General features: G+C 36.6%; 1 protein-coding gene and 1 pseudogene across 1 annotated transcript in view; both read right to left on the bottom strand.

Annotated features, from left to right (window-relative positions):
- Positions 1 to 3886: 3886 nt before the first annotated feature.
- MAEL (maelstrom spermatogenic transposon silencer) overlaps positions 3887 to 22866 on the bottom strand; it is a 33032-nt gene continuing 14052 nt past the window's right edge. The window contains exons 6-12 of the mRNA NM_001260961.2: positions 21534 to 21658; positions 20725 to 20779; positions 20459 to 20600; positions 9683 to 9745; positions 7993 to 8125; positions 4777 to 4852; positions 3887 to 4261 (exon numbers count right to left, since the gene is read on the bottom strand). Coding sequence (NP_001247890.1) covers positions 4074 to 4261; positions 4777 to 4852; positions 7993 to 8125; positions 9683 to 9745; positions 20459 to 20600; positions 20725 to 20779; positions 21534 to 21658 — 782 coding nt within the window. The 3' untranslated portion in view covers positions 3887 to 4073. The remainder of the gene's footprint in view (positions 4262 to 4776; positions 4853 to 7992; positions 8126 to 9682; positions 9746 to 20458; positions 20601 to 20724; positions 20780 to 21533; positions 21659 to 22866) is intronic.
- LOC114675537 (5S ribosomal RNA) lies at positions 19782 to 19900 on the bottom strand (annotated as a pseudogene).

Here is a 22866-nt window from a genome sequence, read left to right as displayed (position 1 = left end):
TTACCATCTTTACCATTTTTAAGTGTACATTTCAGTGGTAATAATACATTTCTATTCCTTTTGCTCCTTCATGTCCCCCATGCCCTTCCCCTTCCTGGCCTATGGTAACCACCAATCTACTATCTTCATCAGATCTGCTTTTTTAGCTTCCACGTGAGTGGGAACATGCAGCATTTGTCTGTGCTTGGCTTATTTCATTTAATGGCCTCCAGTTCCATTCATGTTGCTGCAAATGACATTTCATTCTTTTGCATGGCTGAATAATATTCCATTGTGTAGATATACCACTTCTTGTTTACTTATTTATCAGTTTGTGGCTATTTGGGTTGTATCCATTTTGGGGCTATTACAAGTAATGCTGCTATGAACATTTATGTGCAAGTTTCTGTAGAAACATGCACAGAAATGGAATTGCTGGATCATATGGTCACTTTGTATTGAACTTTTTTAGGAATTGCAAAATTGTTTTCCATAGCAGCTGTACCATTTACATTCCCACCAGCAGTGTATGAGGGTTCCAATTTCTTTACATCCTTACCAACACTTACTTTCCTTTTCTTGATGATAGTCATCCTAGTGAGTGTGAAGCAGTTTCTTTTGTTTTGATACGCATATGCTAATGACTAATGATATTGCACATCTTTTTGTATGCTTAAGGGCCATTTGTATTTCTTCTTTGGAACAGATACTTGAAATATTTATTCAAATCTTTTGCCCATTTAGAAACTGGGTTGTCTTTTTTTATTGTTAAGAGTTCTTTATTACTCTGTAAACTAGACCTTTATCAGATAAATGATTTGTAAATACTTTTTCCCATTCTGTATGTTGTCTTTTTCACTTTCTTGATAGTGTCTTTTAATGCACAAGGCTGCTTTTTAGGTCTTAGTTTCGATATATTCCAAATTATTTTTTCTTGTTTGTTCTGTTGGTGTCCTATTAAGAGACTGTTGCCTCATCTAAGGTCATGAAGATTTACACTTGTATTTTCTTCCTCTAACAGTTGTATAATTTTAGCTCTTACATTAGGTCTTTAATCCATTTTGAACTAATTTTTGTGTTAGGTAGGGTCCTGTCTTAGTCCATTTGTACTGCTATAACAAAATACCTCAGACGGAATAATTTATAAAGAACTGAAATTTATTTCCCTTGGTTCTAGAGATTGGAAAATTCAAGATGAAGGTGGTGGCAGAATTGATATCTGGTGAGGGCTTCTCTCTGCTTCCAAGATGGCACCTTGTTGCTGCATCCTCTGTAGGGAACACTGTGTCCCCACATGGTGGAAGGGACAGAAGAACAAGAGTGTGCTTCCTTCAACCTCGAGCCTTTTTACAAGGGTGCTGATCCCATTCATGAAGGCTCTGCTCAAAGACCTCCAAAAGACTACATCTCTTAAAACTGTAGCACTGGGGATTAAGTTTCAACATGAATTTTGAAAGGACATCATCATTCAAACCATAGCCTATCTAAATTCATTATTTTGCATGTGGATATCCAGTTGCCCTAGAACTATTTGTTTTAAAGACTATTGTTCCCTCCATTGAATGGTCTTGGCACAGATATATGAGTTTATTTCTGGAATAGATTCAATTCTGTTCCAATGATTTACATACATCTCTCCTCATACTTAAGACCACTTTTATTAATGCATTGTAATTGTTTACTTCCCCCATTAAACTGTGAGTCCCTTGAGACCAGGAGCCACATCTTTATTCACCTTAGTATTTTTAACTCAGCATTTAACAGACTCTCAAAACATTTTCACTGAACAAATGAAACTAACCACTTAATTTTGAGGAAAATAAAGGGAATGGAGTCTACAATAAAGTTGGTTCCCTTTCCCATGTAGTACTTTACCTTATGAAGTGGCTTTGAAATTCTGACATCCTTTCGCCATTACTCAAATTGGCAACTATTGATTCTAACATGTAGTGAACACCCTCTCATATAGAAATATGGGCACCACAAAGTTTGCAATTGAGAAAAAGAGATAATATCATGAACCAAAATAGCTGTAATTAAAAACAGTTAAATATTGTAAGATAATACAAAGGAAATACTACTGGAGTTAGAGGGGGCAGAAATCACTCTCAACCAGGATATCCATGAGTATACCAATCACTCACCTAGTCTTCCTTAAGGGTAATTAATACTTCAAATTCAATGCCAAAGATTTTTTTTTTTTTTTTTTTAAAGAGGAGACAGGGTTTGAATTTTACTAAAAATGTAGTTTGGGGATTTTGAATTTCTTTTAAGAGAAAGACCAGCTGTTCTCTTAAAATAAATCCCTGGGGCCTATTGAATTGTTTTCGTTTATTTGACATATATCTCAGAAGTATAACCAATACTATTGTTTAAATTAAAAAATTAAACAGTTCACAGAGGACTGAATTCAGGTGACAGAGAACAAGACTTAGGCATCTGAAGTCATAAGTCTGAATATTTTAAGCCTTCCTCATCTTCTCTACCCAATTATTAATAAGCTGAGTTTTTCAAAGTTATTATTATTAGTTTTTTAGAGGCAGGGTCTTGCGCTGTTACCCAGGCTGGAGTGCAGTGGCATGATCACAGCTCAATGCAGCCTTAAACTCCTGGGCTAAAGTGATCCTCCTACCTCAGCCTCCCTAGTAGCTAGGACTACAGGCATGCACCACCATGCCTGGCTAACTTTTTAACTTGTTGTATAGCTGTAGTTGTGCTATTATGCCTCAGCTGGTCTCAAACTCCTGTCCTCAAGTGATCCTGCTGCCTCTGCCTCCCAAACTGGTGGGATTAAAGGTGTGAGCCACCACCCCTGGTCTAAGTTGATTTTTAAGAAAGACACAATGGTTTTAAAGCTTGGATATAAAGTTTTTAAAGAAAAATATACTACTAGAAATTATAATATACAAATTTAGTCTATGAATTGTTCTTTTTCCAAATCTGGTATCAGAAATAGATGAATGCGAGATGGAGGACAATATAGTGTATTAGGAACATGATCTATACAAAAGGTCGGTCAATTAAAAAAAAAAGGAACATGGTCTTTGGAGTCAGACTGACTTGGAATAACAACAGTTCCTTCAGTTAGGAGCTATGTGACCTGAGCATTTTTTGGTCTCTAAAATGTATTGCCTCCTTCAGAGTGGTAATAAGGGTTTAATTAAGATGACACATATAAAACATCCATAAGGCAGGTATTCAACAGTTAGTAAAGGAAAATATGGGTTACAAAACCAGAGGCCCAGGACAGTCATTCTCTGTAATCAGAGGGACCAGAGTTTGGGGTCAGACAGACTTAAATCAAATTGTTGCCTCTGTCAATGTCATGTGTGGTCTTGGCTTGTGGTTTCAAGCAAAAGGGGTTACCATACCTATTTTACTCATCCTAGGTTATATATTACCCCAGGTTGAGAATATAAGCCAGTTTAAATCAGTCACAGAGTGAACACCTGACTCGATATAATACCTGCTTGCTTTGCAGTCCAACGGATGAGAAATTCATTCAATATCTAGCCATGTGATGTGATTTAGGGTATATTACATAACCTTTCTAATTTTGCCTTCTCATCTTTCAAGTGACTCCTTTTGCCAAAGTAAGTATATTTCAAAAACTTTTTAAGGTAGCAAAACTCTGTGTTTGTTAAAAAATTTTCTTAGTTATTTGCAATAAAAACAGCCTGCAGGTCTGTAGTGCAAGAGTCCCATTTCTTGACAGGAAGAAACAGATTAACACTATTTTAGAACCTTTCATAACAGACATTCAATACCTTTATTATCAGGGGAAATAATTATCAATCTATAACATTCCCAAAAGTACAACTCTAAAAATGTCAGTTTTGTTTGTATAGGACTCAAAACTTTAATGATATACCCATCATACAGCCAGGAAGCAGAACAATCCCTCAAGAAAAAAAGTACAAATGCCAAGATGCTCTCCAACCACAATTTTTTTAAATCTATGAAACAATTTCCTTACAAATTAAGTAGTTTTTATAGTAGTGACATTTATCATTGATGTGATCTGTTTAATATGACTGTAGTAAGAAGGAACTTGGGCCTGTTATTGTTTTCAGAAATTGAAAAGAGTACCATCATTAAGATAAGGAAGAGAAAGATTTGTAACCATCTTTTTGGGACATGTAAGATGAGAGTGAAGTGTCACAGTTGGAGAATTTGTGGATATTGCTGGAGGAATTGGAGATGCTCTCTAGTAAGCGGGTAATCCCTCTTCCCCGAACACTGCTGTTTTGGCCAGAAATTTTCGCCCTAGATGGGTAGTCACCTGGGATATTGAAAATACGAGAAAAGAAATATAGCCATTTTATAATTTTATTACAAAGAGATGCCTCGATTGACTCATCCTACTGTAGGCCTTTCACTAAGCCATAATTCAATGGGTCAACAGTAGAAAAATGTTTTTGTTTTTAGCCCAGGAAACTTTTAATTGAAATTCTTTAGGTACCACTTGAAATTTCATGTCACGAGCTTTTAAAGTGTCTCACCCCACAAAAGATATCATTAAAATCAAAACTATAAAGCTATTGCCGCTACAAGAAAAACAAGTTTTCTTTTAAATGCCCTAACAAATTCTGAGAAGTTACAATGTATCCAAGTGACCCAAAAATGTACATAGCTAAACTGTTTAAGGTGCTAATGCCAAATAAAACCCTCAATTCAACAAGTGCCTTATATCCTAAAGCTAATTTAGATATCACTGTTTAAATACCACACCCTGGGATCTTAGTAATAGGCTCTAACATCCTTTAGGTGCATTTTTGTAAAATATAAGGTGCTTACCAATGGGTGTGTTTGATCTTTGTTCCTGATTAGCAGAGTTGAAATGAGAGAATCCTGAACTCCCGACCCTCAGCTTCTGTAAGTAGCAGGAAAATACCAGGGGGAAAAATGTTTATTTCTTATCAATTATTGGATGGTCTGTCTTCAGTTTCAAATTACTCTCTAAAAATGCAAACTAACACTCAAATACTTTTCCAGTGTCTGATCAATTTTTGCTGCAAAGAAGGGGAGAAAATAGGATAGACTTTGGAGGGAGATTAGGAATTTCAGGGTAAAAAAGGGTTTGCTTTTTTTTTTTTTTTTTTTTTTTTTTTAAGTGAGATTATAGCACGTTTGCTGATAATGAATTAGAACAGAGTGAATCCCTGATGATACAGGAGGGGAAAATTACTGAAGCCATGTCCTTGAGTTTACGGTAAGGGAAGGAAATCTAACATACACATAGCCAGATTGGTTTTAGATAGGAACGCAGAAAATTCATTCATTAAAATAGGAGTAAAGCAGAGGATATGGTAGATGCAGGTAGATGAGTCATAGGAATATGTAGAAAATCTCTCCCAATTGTTTCTATTTTCTCAGAGAAGTAGGAGGCAAAGGCATCAGCTAGAGCAAAGGTAAGGGAAGAGATGATGAAATCTGAAGGAAAAAGGTGGTGAGAAATAACTGTCTAGGAGAGTAGGAAATCAGTCAGACTAGAGAAATGGGTATCTGTCAGGCAACATTAAAGGCCCCTTGAAGTTGGTGGTGATGAATAGTAAGATCGGTCAGCATGGTAGTTCCTTTCCAGGTGCATTTAGCTTCACAGGCATACGAGGAGAGTAGGTGAAGAGTTAGATGTAATCAGGGTTAGTATCTGTCAAGTATGATGAAAAAAAGAGGGCCAATGGAGTTGACAGTGCATGCAAGGCAGTGGAAAAGATAGGCCAAGGAATCTGAGTTGGGAAGGAAGAAGGTGAAGGGTAGAGACAAAGGTGGCAAAGGAGGAGACATGAGGCTACAGCATTACTAGCGTTAATGGTGCCCTGGAGTTGTGCAATGAAGTGGCCCTGTAAGGGAGTGCAAAACAGTGGAGGCATAAATGAATTGTATATCCCAGTAGAGACCAAATAACTGTTGGCACTGGGGTACTAGAAGATGGTGGTAGTCTGAGAGGGGGATGTTTGAAATTGAGATTATGAAGGAGGTACCACTGGGGTCCAGGATATGATTGTTTGGTAGAAGGATTATTGAAGGAGAGGAAATCGAACTGAGAGGTTATGCAGCTGGAAGGACTATGTGTAGGGAAATTGAAATAAATAATTCTGATGGAAAAACCAGTTTTCTGGATCGGTGTTGCTCTAAGAATGAGGGGAACCAACTCAGGAGTCTACTGACTCCAAAAAGGGGCCATTTGGAGTCTACTGACTCCAAAAAGGTACTACATCTTGGATGGCAGGAATTTCAATGCCTAGGAATTTTGGGGAGACTGTATAAAGAAGTCTGGAAGCCACAATCAAGGACAACTACTTCAAATATAGGCCCATGACACATGAAGAAGAAAAAGATATCACCATTTGAAAAGGCTAATAGAGAAGCAGTGTCCTTAGAGGAGGGTCAAGTTTTAGTTACAACCAAGAAGGTAAAATAGACTTTCCCCCAAAGAGACTGAAGATATCTGAAATTCTGCTGATAACTAAGGCTGAGAAAACTGACAGGAAGGTTTCTTAGGAGTTGGGGAGGGCTGGGAAATAGGACCAGCCAAATAAGATGAGTCTGGGAGATGAGAAAGAATCTTAAGACTCCTAGGCTTCCTATAGTAACTGATGTAAACAATGAAAAGTCACGTTATTGAGATTAATTCTGATGATGTGAACACAGATGGCGGTGATGAAACTAAGGTAGGGTTTCTCAACCTGGGCACTAATGACATTTTAGGCTGGAAAATGCTTTGTTGTGGAAGGCTGTCCTGTATAGATAGAGTGCTAACAGCATTCCTGGCCTTTATCCTCTAAATGCCAGGGGCACCCCCTCCCCAGATGTGACAACCAAAAATGCCCCCAGGCATTGTTAGATGCCCCACGGAGGACATGAAATGGAGTTGAGAACCACTGGGTAAAAGGTTTAAAGGGAGGGTAGAGAACGGTCTTGCCCAGTGTACGTATGGAGAGATCTGAAGTCCTTCATTTTTATTTTTAAATTATCACACAGTAAAACTTTTTTTTGGTGTACACATCTATGAAGTTTAACATTATGTACAGACTTGTGTAAACACCACAATCAGGATGCAGAGCCATTCTATCACCTCAAAAACCTCTCTCATGCTCCATCCCTTTACAGACACCCTGTTCCCACGCCTATCCCCTGGGAACCACTAATTTGTTCTTGTTATAGTTTTGTCTTCAAAAAAATGTCATATGAATGGAATCATACAGTATATTCTAAAGTACGTAATTTTGGAGACTGCTTCTTTTGTTCAGCATAATTAACTAGGATGAATCTAGTTGTTTTTATCAGTAGTTCTTGCCTTTGAGTTTCCTTTTCACTAAATGTTTATTGTAAAATAATAATAGTTATTTAATATCTATTAAGCTCTAAGGCAGGGAGGCCTTGGCACTGTCATATATTGCTGCATTTAATCCTAACAAATACTAGCCCCCATTATTGTTCTTGTTCAATAAATAAAAAATTAGTACAGAAAGTTCAAGTATCGTGCATAAAGTCACAAAGCTTGTATGTAGCAGAACCTAAAATAAAATTCAGGAATTCTGACCCTATAGCCCATACTCTTAACTGCTATGTACTTAGTGGTTTAGAGGCCTACTAATAAGTAAACAGCAGAGAGGGAAGGAAGGTGGTAGAAAAATTAGATAGCTTTTAATCAAATCCTAAATCAGGTCTTAAACATTTTTGAAGTAGATGTTCAGAATATTTATATTACTTACATTCAGATATTTAATTTTTGGAATACATCTTTGGAAATGTTTTATATAACGACTAAATACTGGTTTTAATTTTCTTAAAACTTTGTTAAATTGGTAGGAAATACACCAGAAAAAAAAGAATTTTACTAGACGCAACTGGATTAGGAACTGTTTGACAGTCCATGAAGGACTTCAAAATAATGTTTAAGGGGAGGGAAAGAACCAAACAAAGGCTTGATCTTTTACAGCTGTTGGCCAGAATCACATTGAGTAGAACAGCTAAAGAGACCAGCAGCTCTTCAAGCCAGGTTCTTACCTGGTAACGCCCTGCATCCAATACAACCATTTTGGGCGTCACACTATTGCTGGCCTCATAATCTTGTAGTGGTACATGAGCCTCTGTGAGCTGGATTCCAAAGAGAGTGGCCAGAGAATTACTGATGCAGTACCTTTAAAAGAAATAAAAATCTCACTATCAGAATCTCATTTAATTCACCTAAAAGTATTTGTATTTTAAAATCTCTAACAAAAAGCAAGCATCTGAGATACTGTTATAAACTGGGAAAAAAATAAATTTGGCGATTCAGAGAAGACATATAAATAAATAGCAATACATATAATAAAACAGGTTATTACTGGTAAGCAATCTTTTGATTACCAGATAAAATTTTAGGTTCATTTTAAGGGCATGGCAATGAAGGTAAAGATTACTACGATTCCCAAATGTTTAAGGCAAGGAGAGGGAAGTGGCAGAAATAAGACAACAACCATAAACACTAATCTATCCTCTGAACTAAATATCACCCACTGGGCTACCAGGGCACCCAGATTATCTGGGGCTCCAGGTACTTTCACTACAAAACGAGAACAAAAGACCTATGTGTTAGAGTACCCCAATAAGGAAGTGGTTCTGAAGGTTCACCCATATTGCTAGGAGAGGTGACATGGACAGAAAATAAATGTAATACGATGTACAAAACCACCTTTATTTTTATTTTTTGTGAGTACATAGTAGGTGCATATATTTATGGACTACATAAGATGTTTTGATACAAGCATGCAATGTGTAGTAATCACATCATGGAAGATGGCATATCCATTCCTTCAAGTATTTATCCTTTGTATTATAAACAAGCCAATGATTCTCTTTTAGTTATTTTCAAATGTACAATTAAATTATTATTGACTACAGTCACTCTGTTGTGCTATCAAATACTAGGCCTTATTCATTCATTCAAACTATTTTTTTGCACCAATTAACAATCCTCACTTCCCCCTCACCCCTCTAGTACCCTTCCTAGCTTCTGGTAATCATTCCTTCTACTCTCTATTTCCATGAGTTCAATTGTTTTGATGTTTAGATTCCACAAATAAGTGAGCACATGCGATGATTATTTTCCTGTGCCTGGCTTATTTCACTTAACATAATGACATCTAGTTCCATCTATGCTATTGCAAATGACTGAATTTCATTCTTTTTTATGGCTGAATAGTACTCTATTGTGTATATATACCACATTTACCACATTTGCTTTAACCATTCATCTGCTGATGGATACTTAGGTTGCTTCCAAATCTTGGCTATTGTAAACAATGCTGCAACAAACATGGGAGTGTAGATATTTCTTCAATGTGTTTCCTTTCTTTGGGGGATATACCCAGCAGAAGAAGTGCTGGATCATATGGTAGCTTTATTTTTAGTTTTCTGGAGAACCTCCAAACTGTTCCCTATAGTGGTTGTATTAACTTACATCCCACCAACAGTGTATGAGCGTTCCCTTTTCTCCACATCCTCACCAGCATTTACTATTGCCTGTCTTTTGGATATAAGCCATTTTAAACCAGGGTGAGATAATATCTCATTGGAGTTTTGATTTGACTCCCTTTGTTTTAAAAGAGCATTGTGGAAACAGTTACCCTGACTGCCAAAGCAATAGCAAGCAAAACAGCACAGAATAATTTAATCAGAATACAGTATTATGAAGAAACTCCTTTCCCCAACTTACGCAATCTTCTTGCAAACAGCTAAAGCACAGAAGAGAATATCATTTTCTTCATGCCACTTGCACCTGTACAAAAAAAAGGACTTTAATATTCTAACTGAAGTAGCACTGCTTAAAGGTTTTTATATGCCAGATTTCTATCTGAAATCTTTTAAAAAATGAGGTTACTTAAAGATTAAAACTTCAAATTTAACACAAAGATTTTTAAAAAACAGATTTTAATGCTACCTTCTCTGATACAAATTCGTGATACTACACAAGCTACACATAACCATACAGTCAAATTTTACCTTGAAATAAAATGAGTGCTTCTGGCACATCAGTGACATGCACTCATTCAACAAACATTTATTCAATGTACACTATTTGCTAGGCCTTGTGGTAGGCACTAGAAATACAGTATTGAAAAAACAGAAACTACTGTCCACACAAAACTTACTTTCCAGTGGGAAAGACAGATCAAGAAAGATATGTAAGCATAATACATAGTAAATTAGAAAACTGGGAAAGTTCTAAGGAGAAAAAATAAAAAGGTGATATAAACTATGCGGGAAGAGCAACATTTTAGATAAAGTGTCAATGAAAGGTAACACTGAGAAGGTGATGTTTCAATGGAGATCTCAGGAGGTGATGTTGGTGAGGAAATGATGGAAATACGGCCGGGCGCGGTGGCTCAAGCCTGTAATCCCAGCACTTTGGGAGGCCGAGACGGGAGGATCACGAGGTCAGGAGATCGAGACCATCCTGGCTAACGCGATGAAACCCCGTCTCTACCAAAAAAAATACAAAAAACTAGCCGGGTGAGGTGGCAGGCGCCTGTAGTCCCAGCTACTCGGGAGGCTGAGGCAGGAGAATGGCGCAAACCCGGGAGGTGGAGCTTGCAGTGAGCCGAGATCCGGCCACTGCACTCCAGCCTGGGCGACAGAGCGAGACTCAAAAAAAAAAAAAGAAAACAAAAAAACCCTAAATGGGCTGGGCACAGTACTCTATAAAATACTCTGCCTTTCTACACAATCTTCTGTATCCTGTTAGAGCTATTAGTTTGCTTTTGTTCCTGGGATTATCTCATTCTTCTGGACTGAGTTGTGGTCTCCCCATTTTGTTCTTTTTCATGTTGCAGGCTTTTCTTAAATGCCTGATTATCCTTAATTGCATTCATATTTAGATATGAGGCACAATCTGTGCTCACTGCTACCTCCACCTCCCAGGTTCAAGTGTTTCTCATGCCTCAGCCTCCTGAGCAGCTGGGATTTTAAGCATGTGCCACCATGCCTGGCTAATTTTTGTATTTTTAGCAGAGACAAGGTTTCACCATGTTAGCCAGGCTGGTCTCGAACTGCTGACCTCAGGTGATCCACCCACCTTGGCCTCCCATAGTGCTGGGATTACAGGCATGAGCCACTGCGCCCAGCAGGCTTTCATTTCTCTGAGTCACCATTCAGGCCATTTTTTATTGGAAAGGTCCCCCTTTCAACCCAAATCTCTGCTCTAAGAAATTCTATCTTCACAAAAGACACAAATAAAACATTTATTCCATATAGTATTTAATAGTTTTTAAACTCTTACAACACTTAAGTGACTTCTTCTGCATATGATTTTTCATAACTTTTTGAAACTCTTGAAATTCTACCAGAATTTACCATACATGACTAATATCTTCACACTAGAGTCTTATTGGACAGGAGATTCTGAGGCCAAGGATGACTGTGTCACTCTTTCCCACAGAAATTTTCCCATACAAGTGCCTTATGTACAAGAGCAGTTCCAATCCTGCTAAGTATCAAAAGCTCATTAAATTGGGCTAAGAAAAACTATTTTAAAGTGATAAAGTATAAAACTGCATTTCTTAATACTACTGTTGCTGGGGTTTCTGGTTCAAGATGGTGAATTAAACACATGCACAAATTTATCTCTTCTTGGTCCCAAGACCCTGTGAAGATGACAGTCAAAGAATAAAAATGGTAGCTGTCCACAATAAAGGAAAAAGGCAGGAAGAGGCCTCCATAGAAAATGTTTTAACAAATCTTTGGCAAATAAACAAAATAAATGGTAACTGATGAAGCTGGAAAGAAGTCACAGTCTTCAGTGCTCAAGAGGCTAACAGCAGAAGAAGGTCTGCCTATCAGAACTCTGAAGAGGCTCTGGACTTGTGAGCATATCTCTACTCACAGAACAGAAAGGGAAGATACGAGGCTGAACTTCTGTAAAAAGAATAGTCTACTTCCCTGACCCCCCATGCAAAAAAGTAAACTGTTCTTGGAAAACCAGGCAGCAAGAATGGCTGCTGGTACCCTAAAGCAAAGCCTTTCATATTCTAGCATTTAGGATTTTGCCTCCAACTAAACATCTCTCATCTGCTTTCCTTACAGGAAAGCCTCATCAGTTAACAATCCCCACTGAACAATATGGAACACTCAGCTTTGTAGCCTCATTTCTAAATATGAACACAATCAAGGATAATCAGGCATTCAAGAAAAGCCTGCAACATGAAAAAGAACAAAACAGGGAGACCACAACTCACAATCCAGAAGAATGAGATAATCCTGGGAACAAAAGCAAACTAATAGCCCTAATAGGATATATAAGATTGTGTAGAAAGGCAGAGTACTTTATAGAGTGGTAAAGAAGACCAAATACTTCACATGGATTTATGAAATTATTACATCCAGAATACAAAATCCCAGTTTTTCTCATCTCTTCAACCCTCATCAACACTGATGATGGCTATGATTTGTGTAACACAGCAACACTTACAGGCTGAGAGGTACTGAGACTTCGAAAAGCCTCTGCCCACATTTTAACTTGTCAGAGCTCATCAGGGCTTGTGCTGAGTTCTCTTTCTGCTGTTTGCTGAGGTGATCTCATGTACATGCTGTGAGGTCCATCAAAGCAGAAGACTTGTCTTCCTGTACTGTATCTTCCGTGCCCAGCACATAGTGAAAAGAATGCTGACACTACCCAAACTGCTTCACTGAGCTCTAGCAGGGTGACAGTTGCTTGCCTGCTATCTCTGGATGTGATGCCTCACCAGGACCTCAGAACATTGTAACCTTGCTCCTCTCCTCCCCATCTATCCAGTAGTACACACTAGAAACCTGGGTGTCATCTTTCATTATTTTTTTCCGTTTTCTCTCTCTGGGTCCAGTCCATCAGCAAGGTCTACTGACTTTAACCTATCCTAAATCGACCTATTCCTCTCCATCTCTCCCTGTGTTCTTGCGTGTTTAAAATTTTTCTAATGGTTTATGACCCCCCCACCCCCCGATTGCTTCAACCTCATCTTGTGCATTCTCCTCTTTACTCATTACTCCACAGTCACACTGACTGTCTAACAATTTCTAGTAAACACCAAGCCTTTACCTCAAGGTTTTTCCATCTCTGTCCAGGGTGCTCTTCTTACCATTTTTTGCATGGCTGCATCCTTTTCCCACTTCGGTTCTCAGTTCTAATGTCACAACCTCAAAGTCTTCTTGACCATTCTATAAAGTGGTCTACTTTTCTATACATTCTTCTCTGTTAGAGTGTCCTGTTGATTTTCTTCTTAGCACTTACCACAAGCTAAAATCACAATTTTCTTTATTATGTACTGTATGTTTCTTTCCTACTTAACTGTTAGCTTCTTGATGGCAGGGACCACATTAATTTTGCTCACTTTTGGATCATCTCCTGGCACAGAGGAGGTGCTCAATAAATATTTGTTGATGAAATAAAGGCTACCATGTTTTAGTCAGCAAGTCATAGACAGTGAATTAGTCCAAGAATAATTATGACAAGAAGCATCAGGAGAATAGGGGATCTATAAAAGTTATAAATATTCTAGCCTCTAAAATGCATGTTATTAACAGACTGTTTAAGATTCTAAAATTCAATTTGTCTAATTGTACTCAGTTTCACCAATACAAAACCTACCCATTTCTGTTAGAACTAAACAAAACATTTACCACAAATTTACTACCAACTTTAAGGTCTTTTAGTAAGCGTTTAAGAGCAGTGGTTGGAATAGGTTTCATTTGCTTGTATTAACAGACTCTAACAGTTTCTATTGTATACTACAATCCAAACTCCCTTGTAAAATATCATACATTTGAATCTTACTATGTTGTGAAGCTCAATAAAAAGTAGATCTATCCTGTCCAAAGAAGTTTAGTAAAGTGCCTACAGTACTGTGTAAGAGTTTTACCTTTAACAAAATCCCACAGCATGGACCTCAAATGTTTTAAACCAGAGCTACTCTAATCTTGTTGCAGAGTATAGCTACTCTGCTGAACTCAATACTGTATTTCTTCAATTATAAAACACATTTTCTTCACATTTTAACCCAAATTAGAATGCATTTTACAATTGAAGGTATTGCACAATGTACATTTGACAGTCTAGAAATAGTTGCCATTGCCTAACCATGTACAAATTTAATTATTAATCTTGATGGTAACCAGACATTTGCAATCCTTCAACATTTTAGTCAATAAACCATTTAAAGATTATTTGAGGACATATTAGTTTGTCCCTGAAAACTTTCTTTTGACCCCTTCTGAAAAGATGAAGAAAGAACTGGCATCAAAACTTGCAGAAAGGGTATGCTTAGAACAAAACCCCAGAGACAACAGTGGAGTTCTTTTTTAAGAAATGCTGTATCGCCAACACTCTTAATGGCACAGAGGACAATAATGTATAAAAACATGGAAAATGAATGACTCAATGTGAAATTTCTGAAATACTTCAGCCTGTAACTGAGGTAATGGTACATAAATCCAAATATCTTAACACTTCATTCATAAGCTTTACAGATTAACAAGAACAACAACAAACGTGGGGAAAACAAAATCTCCACCTGCAGCATAACTAGAAGAATGCTACAAAACTCAGTTGTCTATAAATAGAAAAATGAAAACTGTAATTTCCAATGGAGCAATTTCTCAGTCTCCTACCCCAATCTTTATATGGAGTAGAGTCCAGAAAAAACTGTGGGGAAGAAAGAAAATGGAGAGCCTAAGATTAAATTAAAATCATTTTTACAATGAGGAAGCCCATTCTTTATGTAAATATTCAAACAGTCCTAGTAGATCAGAGCACTGACTATAGGCAAGTGCCATGCTAAGTGAAAGAGGAAGGGGGAAAGGCCCTTTAAAAATTAGGTGGAGAAAAAAAAAGCAAACGGGGAAATTTAAGATCATGCAGGAAATAAAATTCTAAGAACCTACAACCACACTCCCACCACCCTGAAAACATTCATTAAAGAACCTGTACTTTGTCACATTGACAGAGAGGAAGGTTCCTGGAACAAAGACTCTCAATCAAACCTCCCCATAAATTATCAGCCTTGTCCAAGAAATGCAAAGAAGCAATGTATCTTCATCTACAGAAAGCTATTATAGGAAGAAAACAAGCTATTATAAGAAGAAGATAGCCAGGCATGATGGCTTGCACCTGTAATTCCAGCAATTTGGAAGGCTGAGGCAAGAAGATCGCTTGAGGCCAGAAGTTCGAAACTAGCCTGGGCAACACAGCAAGACTCTGTCTCCATGACAAATGAAAAATAACTAGGTAGGTATGGTAGCACATGCCTGTAGTACCAGCTACTCAGGAGACTGAGGCATGAGGATTGCTTGACTCTAGGAGTACCAGGCTGCAGTGAGCTATGATTGTGTCACTGCATTCCGGCCGGGGTGACAGAGTGAGACTCTCTTAAAAAAAAAAAATAAATAAAAGAAAAATAAAAGAAAACAGAAAAGGAGACTCAAAACACTTTAGCTGATAATTTCTCATACCCCCACCCCCCAAAAAATATGAAGGAGGGGAAAAACGTAACATTACTGTGTTAGTCTGTTCTCACACTGCTATGAAGTAATATTTGAGACCGGGTAATTTATAAAGGAAAGGGGTTTAACTGACTCAGAGTTTTGCATTGGTGGGGAGGCCTCAGGAAATTTACAATCATGGGAAAGGCAAAGGAGAAGCAGCCACCTTCTTCACAAGGTAGCAGGATGAAATGAATGCAAATAGGGGAAATGCCAGATGCTTATTAAATCCATCAGATCTCATGAGAACAGCATGTGGGAACTGCCCCCATGATCCAGATACCTCGACCTGGTCCCACCCTTGACACATGGGGGTTACAGGGATTACGATTTGAGGTGAGATTTGGGTGGGGACACAGAGCCAAACCATATGAGATTTGGGTGGGGACATAGAGTCAAACCGTATCAATTACCATTCCATGTTAAATTAAATATCCTGAAAAAGCATATGAGAATATAAAAACACACCCTGAATGAGAAACTTCAAAACTAGAAACAGAAATAAACAAAACAGAAGAAATTAACTCAGGAAAGAGAGGGGAAAAAAAGACAAAAACATTACAGAAAAGAACTAAATTACCAACTGCCCAAGGTTGAACAGATTCATTTGTAAAGTTAATAAGAGAAACTGAAGAAAGCAGAAACTATCATGAGAATAAACAAAGTAAAAAGCGTCAGAAAAAGTGACTGAAAGGCAAAGAAGATCAAACATACATATATATTGGACTCCTTTTAAGAAGAAACATTAAGCAGTGGAACAAAACTAGTATTAAACTATGATCTAAAAAAAAATCTCCAGAAATAGAACCTGATTCTGCATATTGAAGGGGCTCACCAAATGTCTCAGAAAATGGACCTGCATATAAACTCAGAGAAATATCCTAGCAACAGTATTAGATTTTAAAAATGAAAAAAGACTAAGGTCGTCTCCAGGCAAAATGATCAACTAACTCCAGTCAAAAAGATCACATAACTAAGGCCAAAATAACTAAGGCCAAGAGAATTAATTGACCAAATTTCACAAAAGGAACACACAAAGCCATAAAATGAAGTGGCATTTTCTAGAAACTCAAGGAAATACGGTGTAAACCATTAGAAAAAGTTTTAAATGTTCAAGAACACAGGGAATACTCTTCCATGAGCCCCTGATCAATTTACTGTATCAAGGTTCAGCAAACTTTAACTTTTAAGGCATCAAATATCACAGCAGGCAGCTTACAACTACAGGAAATGCAATGAAACAACAGGAGATTACTCTCAACACAAGATATATCAACTGGATAAAATATAACTAATGAAAATATAAAATACAACTAAAGAAAATCTAAATACAATCAATGTAGATGATGTATGTGTGTGGATCTCAAATGCTATATCCTGAAAAGAAAGTATATTCTCATATGCCAAGAGAACAGTCACAAAAATTGATTATAATATTAAGTCAGAAAAAAAAACCCTTAAATACCAGTAACTTCCATAAAGTAAAACTATTATAAATGCTTTCTGATCACAATGTAAAAGCACTGGAATTTACTAAAAGAAACAAAATGCAGAAAGTCCTTTTCACGTGGACATGTAAAAGCCTTGTTTTAAAGAGATGGTAGTTGAGAGTTAAAATGACATAATTTATTTAAAATGGCAATGAATATATGGCATGCAATAATCTATGTAATTCATTGAAAACAATGATTAAGAGAAACTTCACTCTACTAAACACATTAAAAAATCAGGCAAAAGATAAATAAATTACATTTCCAGCCCCCAAAACTAGAAAAACAACAACGTACAAAGAGAATAACAGCAAAAATTAATTAGGAAGAGAATAGAAAAACAGGTCTAATAAATTAAAATCCTATTGTAGACAACACACTTGCTTACAAAAAAATGAGAGTGCACAAATATACAATGACAAGATAACCACTGAAACAGATGAAATTTAAAAAAATTTTAAGAGACCACACTTCCTTGCAGATCTTTAAACAAATAACTTTGAAAAGCTATATAACATGTACCATTTTCTAGAAACATACAGATTACCAAAATTTACCTCATTAAAATTAGAAAGCCTAATAAAATCAATTTCCATAGAAAAACAGAAAAAGTTATCAAGGAACTGCTCCTACAAAAATGCGCCAGTCCCAGAGATGCACAATCTGTGTGAGAAAAATTTTAAAACATATTTGAAAGACACAAAAGTAGATTTGAACTATGGAAAGATGTCCCAATCTTTGGAAACAACTCAATACTATAAATATTTCAGTTATCCCCAAGTTAATTTATAAATTTAATGCAATCCTAACAAGCTTTTTTTTAATGAAACTAGAATAAAGTTCTCTTGAATATTATTTTTGTTTACAAAATGGAAATGCATCAGACATTCAAAAGCTAAATTAGCAAAAATGGAATATGAACATGGAATACAAACAAGCAAATGAACTATTAATATATTCCAAAAGAGTAATTTGTACTGAAAGGGGAAAAAAGAACCTAAATAACTTCTGAACAAAGTATTTTGACTATATACTTTCAGACTATAAACAATGATAAACTCTAAACAGTTGTATGTCTTTTTTAAAAAATAATGGTACCATATAATTCTAAAAAATACTGACAGCCAGGGTTCTCATTCTTAGAGAAAGGAAATTTTTTAAAAAGTAAAAAAGCTAGAGAACTCTATGGTATTGGATTGAAATAACAGGTTAAGTGTGAACTCATGGTAAGACAGAGATGGATAAAAAGACTGACAGACCTAGCTACAAACAGATATGTATGGAGAGTGTGTACACACACACACAAACATATATTTCCTAGCTCTCCACTAAAGGGATATAGAATCAATGACACTTTAGTAAGAAATGAGCACACCTACCACCCAGATTCTATCTCCTAACTATTATGCTCCACTAAAAGAAACCAGAGATTCTTGGGAGAAATGGCTAATCCAGGGCTGGAACAGAGAAAGTACAAGATAAGCCTGTAACATATTGTGCCAAATAGAAAGCAAAGAAGCACTGTTGGATAGAAAGCAATGAAGCAATGTCAAAAGGATACACAAACCCCTGCTTGAAGGTACTCCCGCTGGCCATATATGGAACAATTTGATCATAAAAATAAATTACAATAATGGATTAAAATGTATTGAATAAGAATCCATGAGTCCATGCTCATATAAATGAAAAAAAAAAAGGGTAAAAAGGAGAAACTTTTTTTGGTTTTACAGTGGAATGCCAACCAATAAATGCAGAAGGAACAATCAAATAAGAAAAATCACCTTTCACAATGATAGTAATAACTGACTCAGGCAAAAGTCAGCACTTGATACTAAAATTTGTATATGAAAGTTTGAGGAAGAGAATATCTACCCAATTTGAAAGTATTTCCCCACAAAATATTTATTAATTATATGGTAAAAAGCCAGGAGTAGTGGCTCATGCATGTAATCCCAGCACTCTGGGAGGCTGAGGCGGGTGGATCACGTGAGGTCAGGGGTTCAAGACTAGCCTAGCCAACATGGTGAAACCGCTTCTCTACTAAAAATACAAAAATTAGCTGGGCGTGGTGGTGGGTGCCTGTAATCCCAGCCACTCGAGAGGCTGAGGCATGAGAATTGCTTGAACCTGGGAGGTGGAGGGTGCAGTGAGCTGAGATTACGCTACTGCACTCCAGGCTGGGTGACAGAGCAAGACTCTGTCTCAAAAAAAAAAAAAAAAAAAATATATATATATATATATATATATATATATATATATATATATATGGTAAAAAAACAGTAACTTTCCAAGAGAGAAATATTGACAGGTACTATCTTAAACAAGTGATCAAAGTTATCATCATCAGTAATGGGATAAACTGACATCACATGCCTCCAGATATGACACACTGAGCAGTCACATAATCCCTTCTGTGGTATTCTTGCCAAAAATGCATAATCTCAATTTAACCATGAGGAAATACCGATCAACTAAAAGTGAGAAACATTCTATAAAATAACTGGCCTGTACTCAAAAATATCCAGATCATGAAAGTCAAAGTAAGACTGAGGAACTGTCCCAGATTAAAGAGATAAATAACTTCCCAGATTAAAGAGATAAATAACTAAGTGCAACATGTGGTCTTGGACTGGACTCTAGAATTTGTTTGGCTATAAAAGACATAGTGGAACAACTAATACAATATTAATATGGTCTTCAGATTAGATAATAGTATTGCATCCTATATTCAATATCGTGATTTTTGATCATTACACTATGGTAATATAAATGTTCTATATACACATGCGTGCGCGCACACACACACACAGTAAAAGCCTACAGCACCCGGTATTCCCAGGCAGTCTCTCATCTAACTACTAACCAGGCCAATCCCTGCTTAGCTTGTGAGATCAGACAAGATCAGGCGTGTTCAGGGTGCTATGGCTGTAGACTAAACATTCTTATTCTTAGGAAACACATATTGAAGTATTTCGGTGTAAAGAGGCATAATGACAGCAACTTACCCTGAAGTGATTTTGAAAAAGTGTATATATATTTAGAAACAAAATTATAAAGAAAATGTATTAAAATGTTAGCAATTAAGGAAACAGAGAATAGTAAACTTTGTAATATTTTTGCAACTTTTCTGTAAGTGTAAAATTATCTCAAAATAAAAAATACTTTTGCCAATTGATTTCACTTATATATTCTTTTACATGTAAGTACAAGAGTTCTATGTAATAAACATCTCTCTAAATAAATCTAAGGACATTCTTTCATCAGTATAGAAATTCTAAGTGATAAGAAAGAACAGTTTATTTGGCAGGTTTGTTTTTAGTGATACACAAGTAACAATGTATCTTACTATCAATGAAATCTTATATTCAAGGAAATACAATGATTCCAAGCTTTCATCGGAAAATATTGCATAAAAAGGTAAAAAAGTCCTACCATATTTTCCCAGTTTAGAAAAGAAGTCAAAATGACTCAAACAAAAATGCTAGCAATACCTTGTGTTGCTAGAATAATCCCACATGGCCACATCTAGGAGGCTTCGAATCCAAGTCTTAGAGGGCTCCTTGAGAAATTTTTGTTGGTAGATCCCCACTACAAGGTCCTCTACAGTAAGAAGTTGTAGATCTTGCCTGATTTCTTCCAGAGTAAATAGAAAAACACATACAATTAGTAAATTTAGATACTCGGAAGATATCAAAGTAGAAACAAACACAGATATTAATTATAACGCACTTCTGCAGCAACCCAGAGTTTTACTTACCTGATGCCTTTGCCATATGCTTCAAACACCAGTTGACTCTTGTTCTATCATCAGACTGGAGAAAGCAAAAAACAAAACAAAACAAAACAAAAAGCTACTTGTATCTTCTCCTACTTTGAATGACTTATAATGCTGTACTTTCAAAATGTGGGGGTTGGGAGGTAGGGGGCACAGGAGAAAGACTGAAGAGTTTGTGCCAACAAAATGAAAACTATAAAAAATTGACATATATTAGAAAAGACTACAGCTATTATTAGTCATATTTATACAGAAATGTTAAGATACTTTATGAGAAGCAAGGGAGACCTAGGGTATGCAAATGAAGAAATGTTCAGAAAAAGATCAGATAATCACCTCATGGTTATACTAAGTAGCAAGGTTAAAGTCCACTTTTCAACTCCAAGCCTCGAAGATTATCATCTCTTTAAACATTACAAAGAAAGAAGAAAGGGATTGCTACAAAGATAGTTTTGAAGAAAAGGTAATCTTGTTTGGTAAGATAGGTGTACAGAATGGAGTATCCATTCTTAAGGGTAAAAAGATATTGCAGATATTTCAGAAAGAAGAACTCAGAGAACATGAACTCTACCAAAATAGAAATATGTTTAGCTTTTGCAGTCTTCAAAATCCCTCCAAAATTGGAGACATTTTAAAAATAGGCACTACACCTAATTACATTCAAAACAATTCAAAATGAATGTGTGTTTAAGACACACAAGACAAAAATACACAGGCAAAAATTCTTTGTTTTATGGATCTTTTGGTATTATAAATTGATATCTTAAAAGTACTTCTTAACCTGAAATTACCTTGCAGTAGATAGGTGGCCAGTTCCCTGGGTTGGGATGAATAAATCTATAAAGGTTTTGTAACACAGTTGCTTGGTTATGCCCACGTTCAAAATTTGAAATAGGAATCTTGTGACTAGAATCACCTGAGGGAAATAAAAAGGAGAAGTTCAAATTTTGAGCAAGACAAATATTATGGGGTAGGTATGGAAGTAGGGGTACAATAAGAGGATAGTGGGTAACACAAAGTTAAGTACCTGTACAAAGGCATTTTGGTAAGGATTTTACATATTTTAACCCACAGTCTTACAGCCATTCTATGATGTGATATGTGTGTGTGTGTGTGTGCGTGTATGAGAAACAACTGAAAAATTAGTAAGTTAATAACTGGTAAACAATTGAGTCATGACTTAAACCCAGGTTTGTTCAGTAACCAGGCCTATAGTGTTTTACTACTCCCATGCTGCCTTTCATAAATTTTTTACTAATAAGGCTGGAAAACCTAATAGTAATGATTGCTTTATAAAAAAGTTACATGATGACGTCCACTTCACAGGAAAAAAAGACCAAGTAATTTAGACCAACTTTTCCACAGAAAATAAAAAAGTGTGAGGATATTAAGATCACACAGAGCATTAAGGAATTAATGGGTTAAGATTAGAGAATATGCCGGGCGCAGTGGCTCACACCTGTAATCCCAGCACTTTGGGAGGCCGAGGCGGGCGGATCACAAGGTCAGGAGATCGAGACCATCCTGGCGAACATGGTGAAACCCCATTTCTACTAAAAATACAAAAAATTAGCGGGGCGTGGTGGCGGGCACCTGTAGTCCCAGCTACTTGAGAGGCTGAGGCAGGAGAATGGTGTGAACCTGGGAGGTGGAGATTGCAGTGAGCTGAGATCACGCCACTGCACTCCAGCCTGGGCGACAGAGCCAGACTTTGTCTCAAAAAAAAAAAAAAAAAAAAAAAAAAGATTAGAGAATACATAAACTCAGAGAGGTGAGATTAGCTTTAGGGAAGTTTTTCCTCTGGATCATTTGCCAGTTCCGGAAGAGGAAGCTGAATGACTGAATAGAGTGCTTTTAACAGCTTCTGGGCCTGGCCTTCTAGGCCCCCAGGTGTCTTAAAAAAGCAAACACAAACCCTTTCCAGAGGAAGTTAACATTATCGTAAGTCTCAAATTACTCTGAAATCATTACTTCCACCAAATACTCCATGAACAATCAGGTACACAATAAAACAAGAATGAGAATGAATATATAGTTGACAGAAAGATACCCACAGGTACTCCAGATTTTGAATGGACAGATTTTACTTAATTATGTCTGAGGAGACCAAATTACAAATTTTAA

This window comes from Macaca mulatta, chromosome 1 (assembly GCF_049350105.2).
Source record: "Macaca mulatta isolate MMU2019108-1 chromosome 1, T2T-MMU8v2.0, whole genome shotgun sequence".
NCBI classification, from domain to species: Eukaryota; Metazoa; Chordata; class Mammalia; order Primates; family Cercopithecidae; genus Macaca; species Macaca mulatta.
Note: the sequence above shows the minus strand (reverse complement) of the source record. Positions and strands in the feature narration are given on the sequence as shown.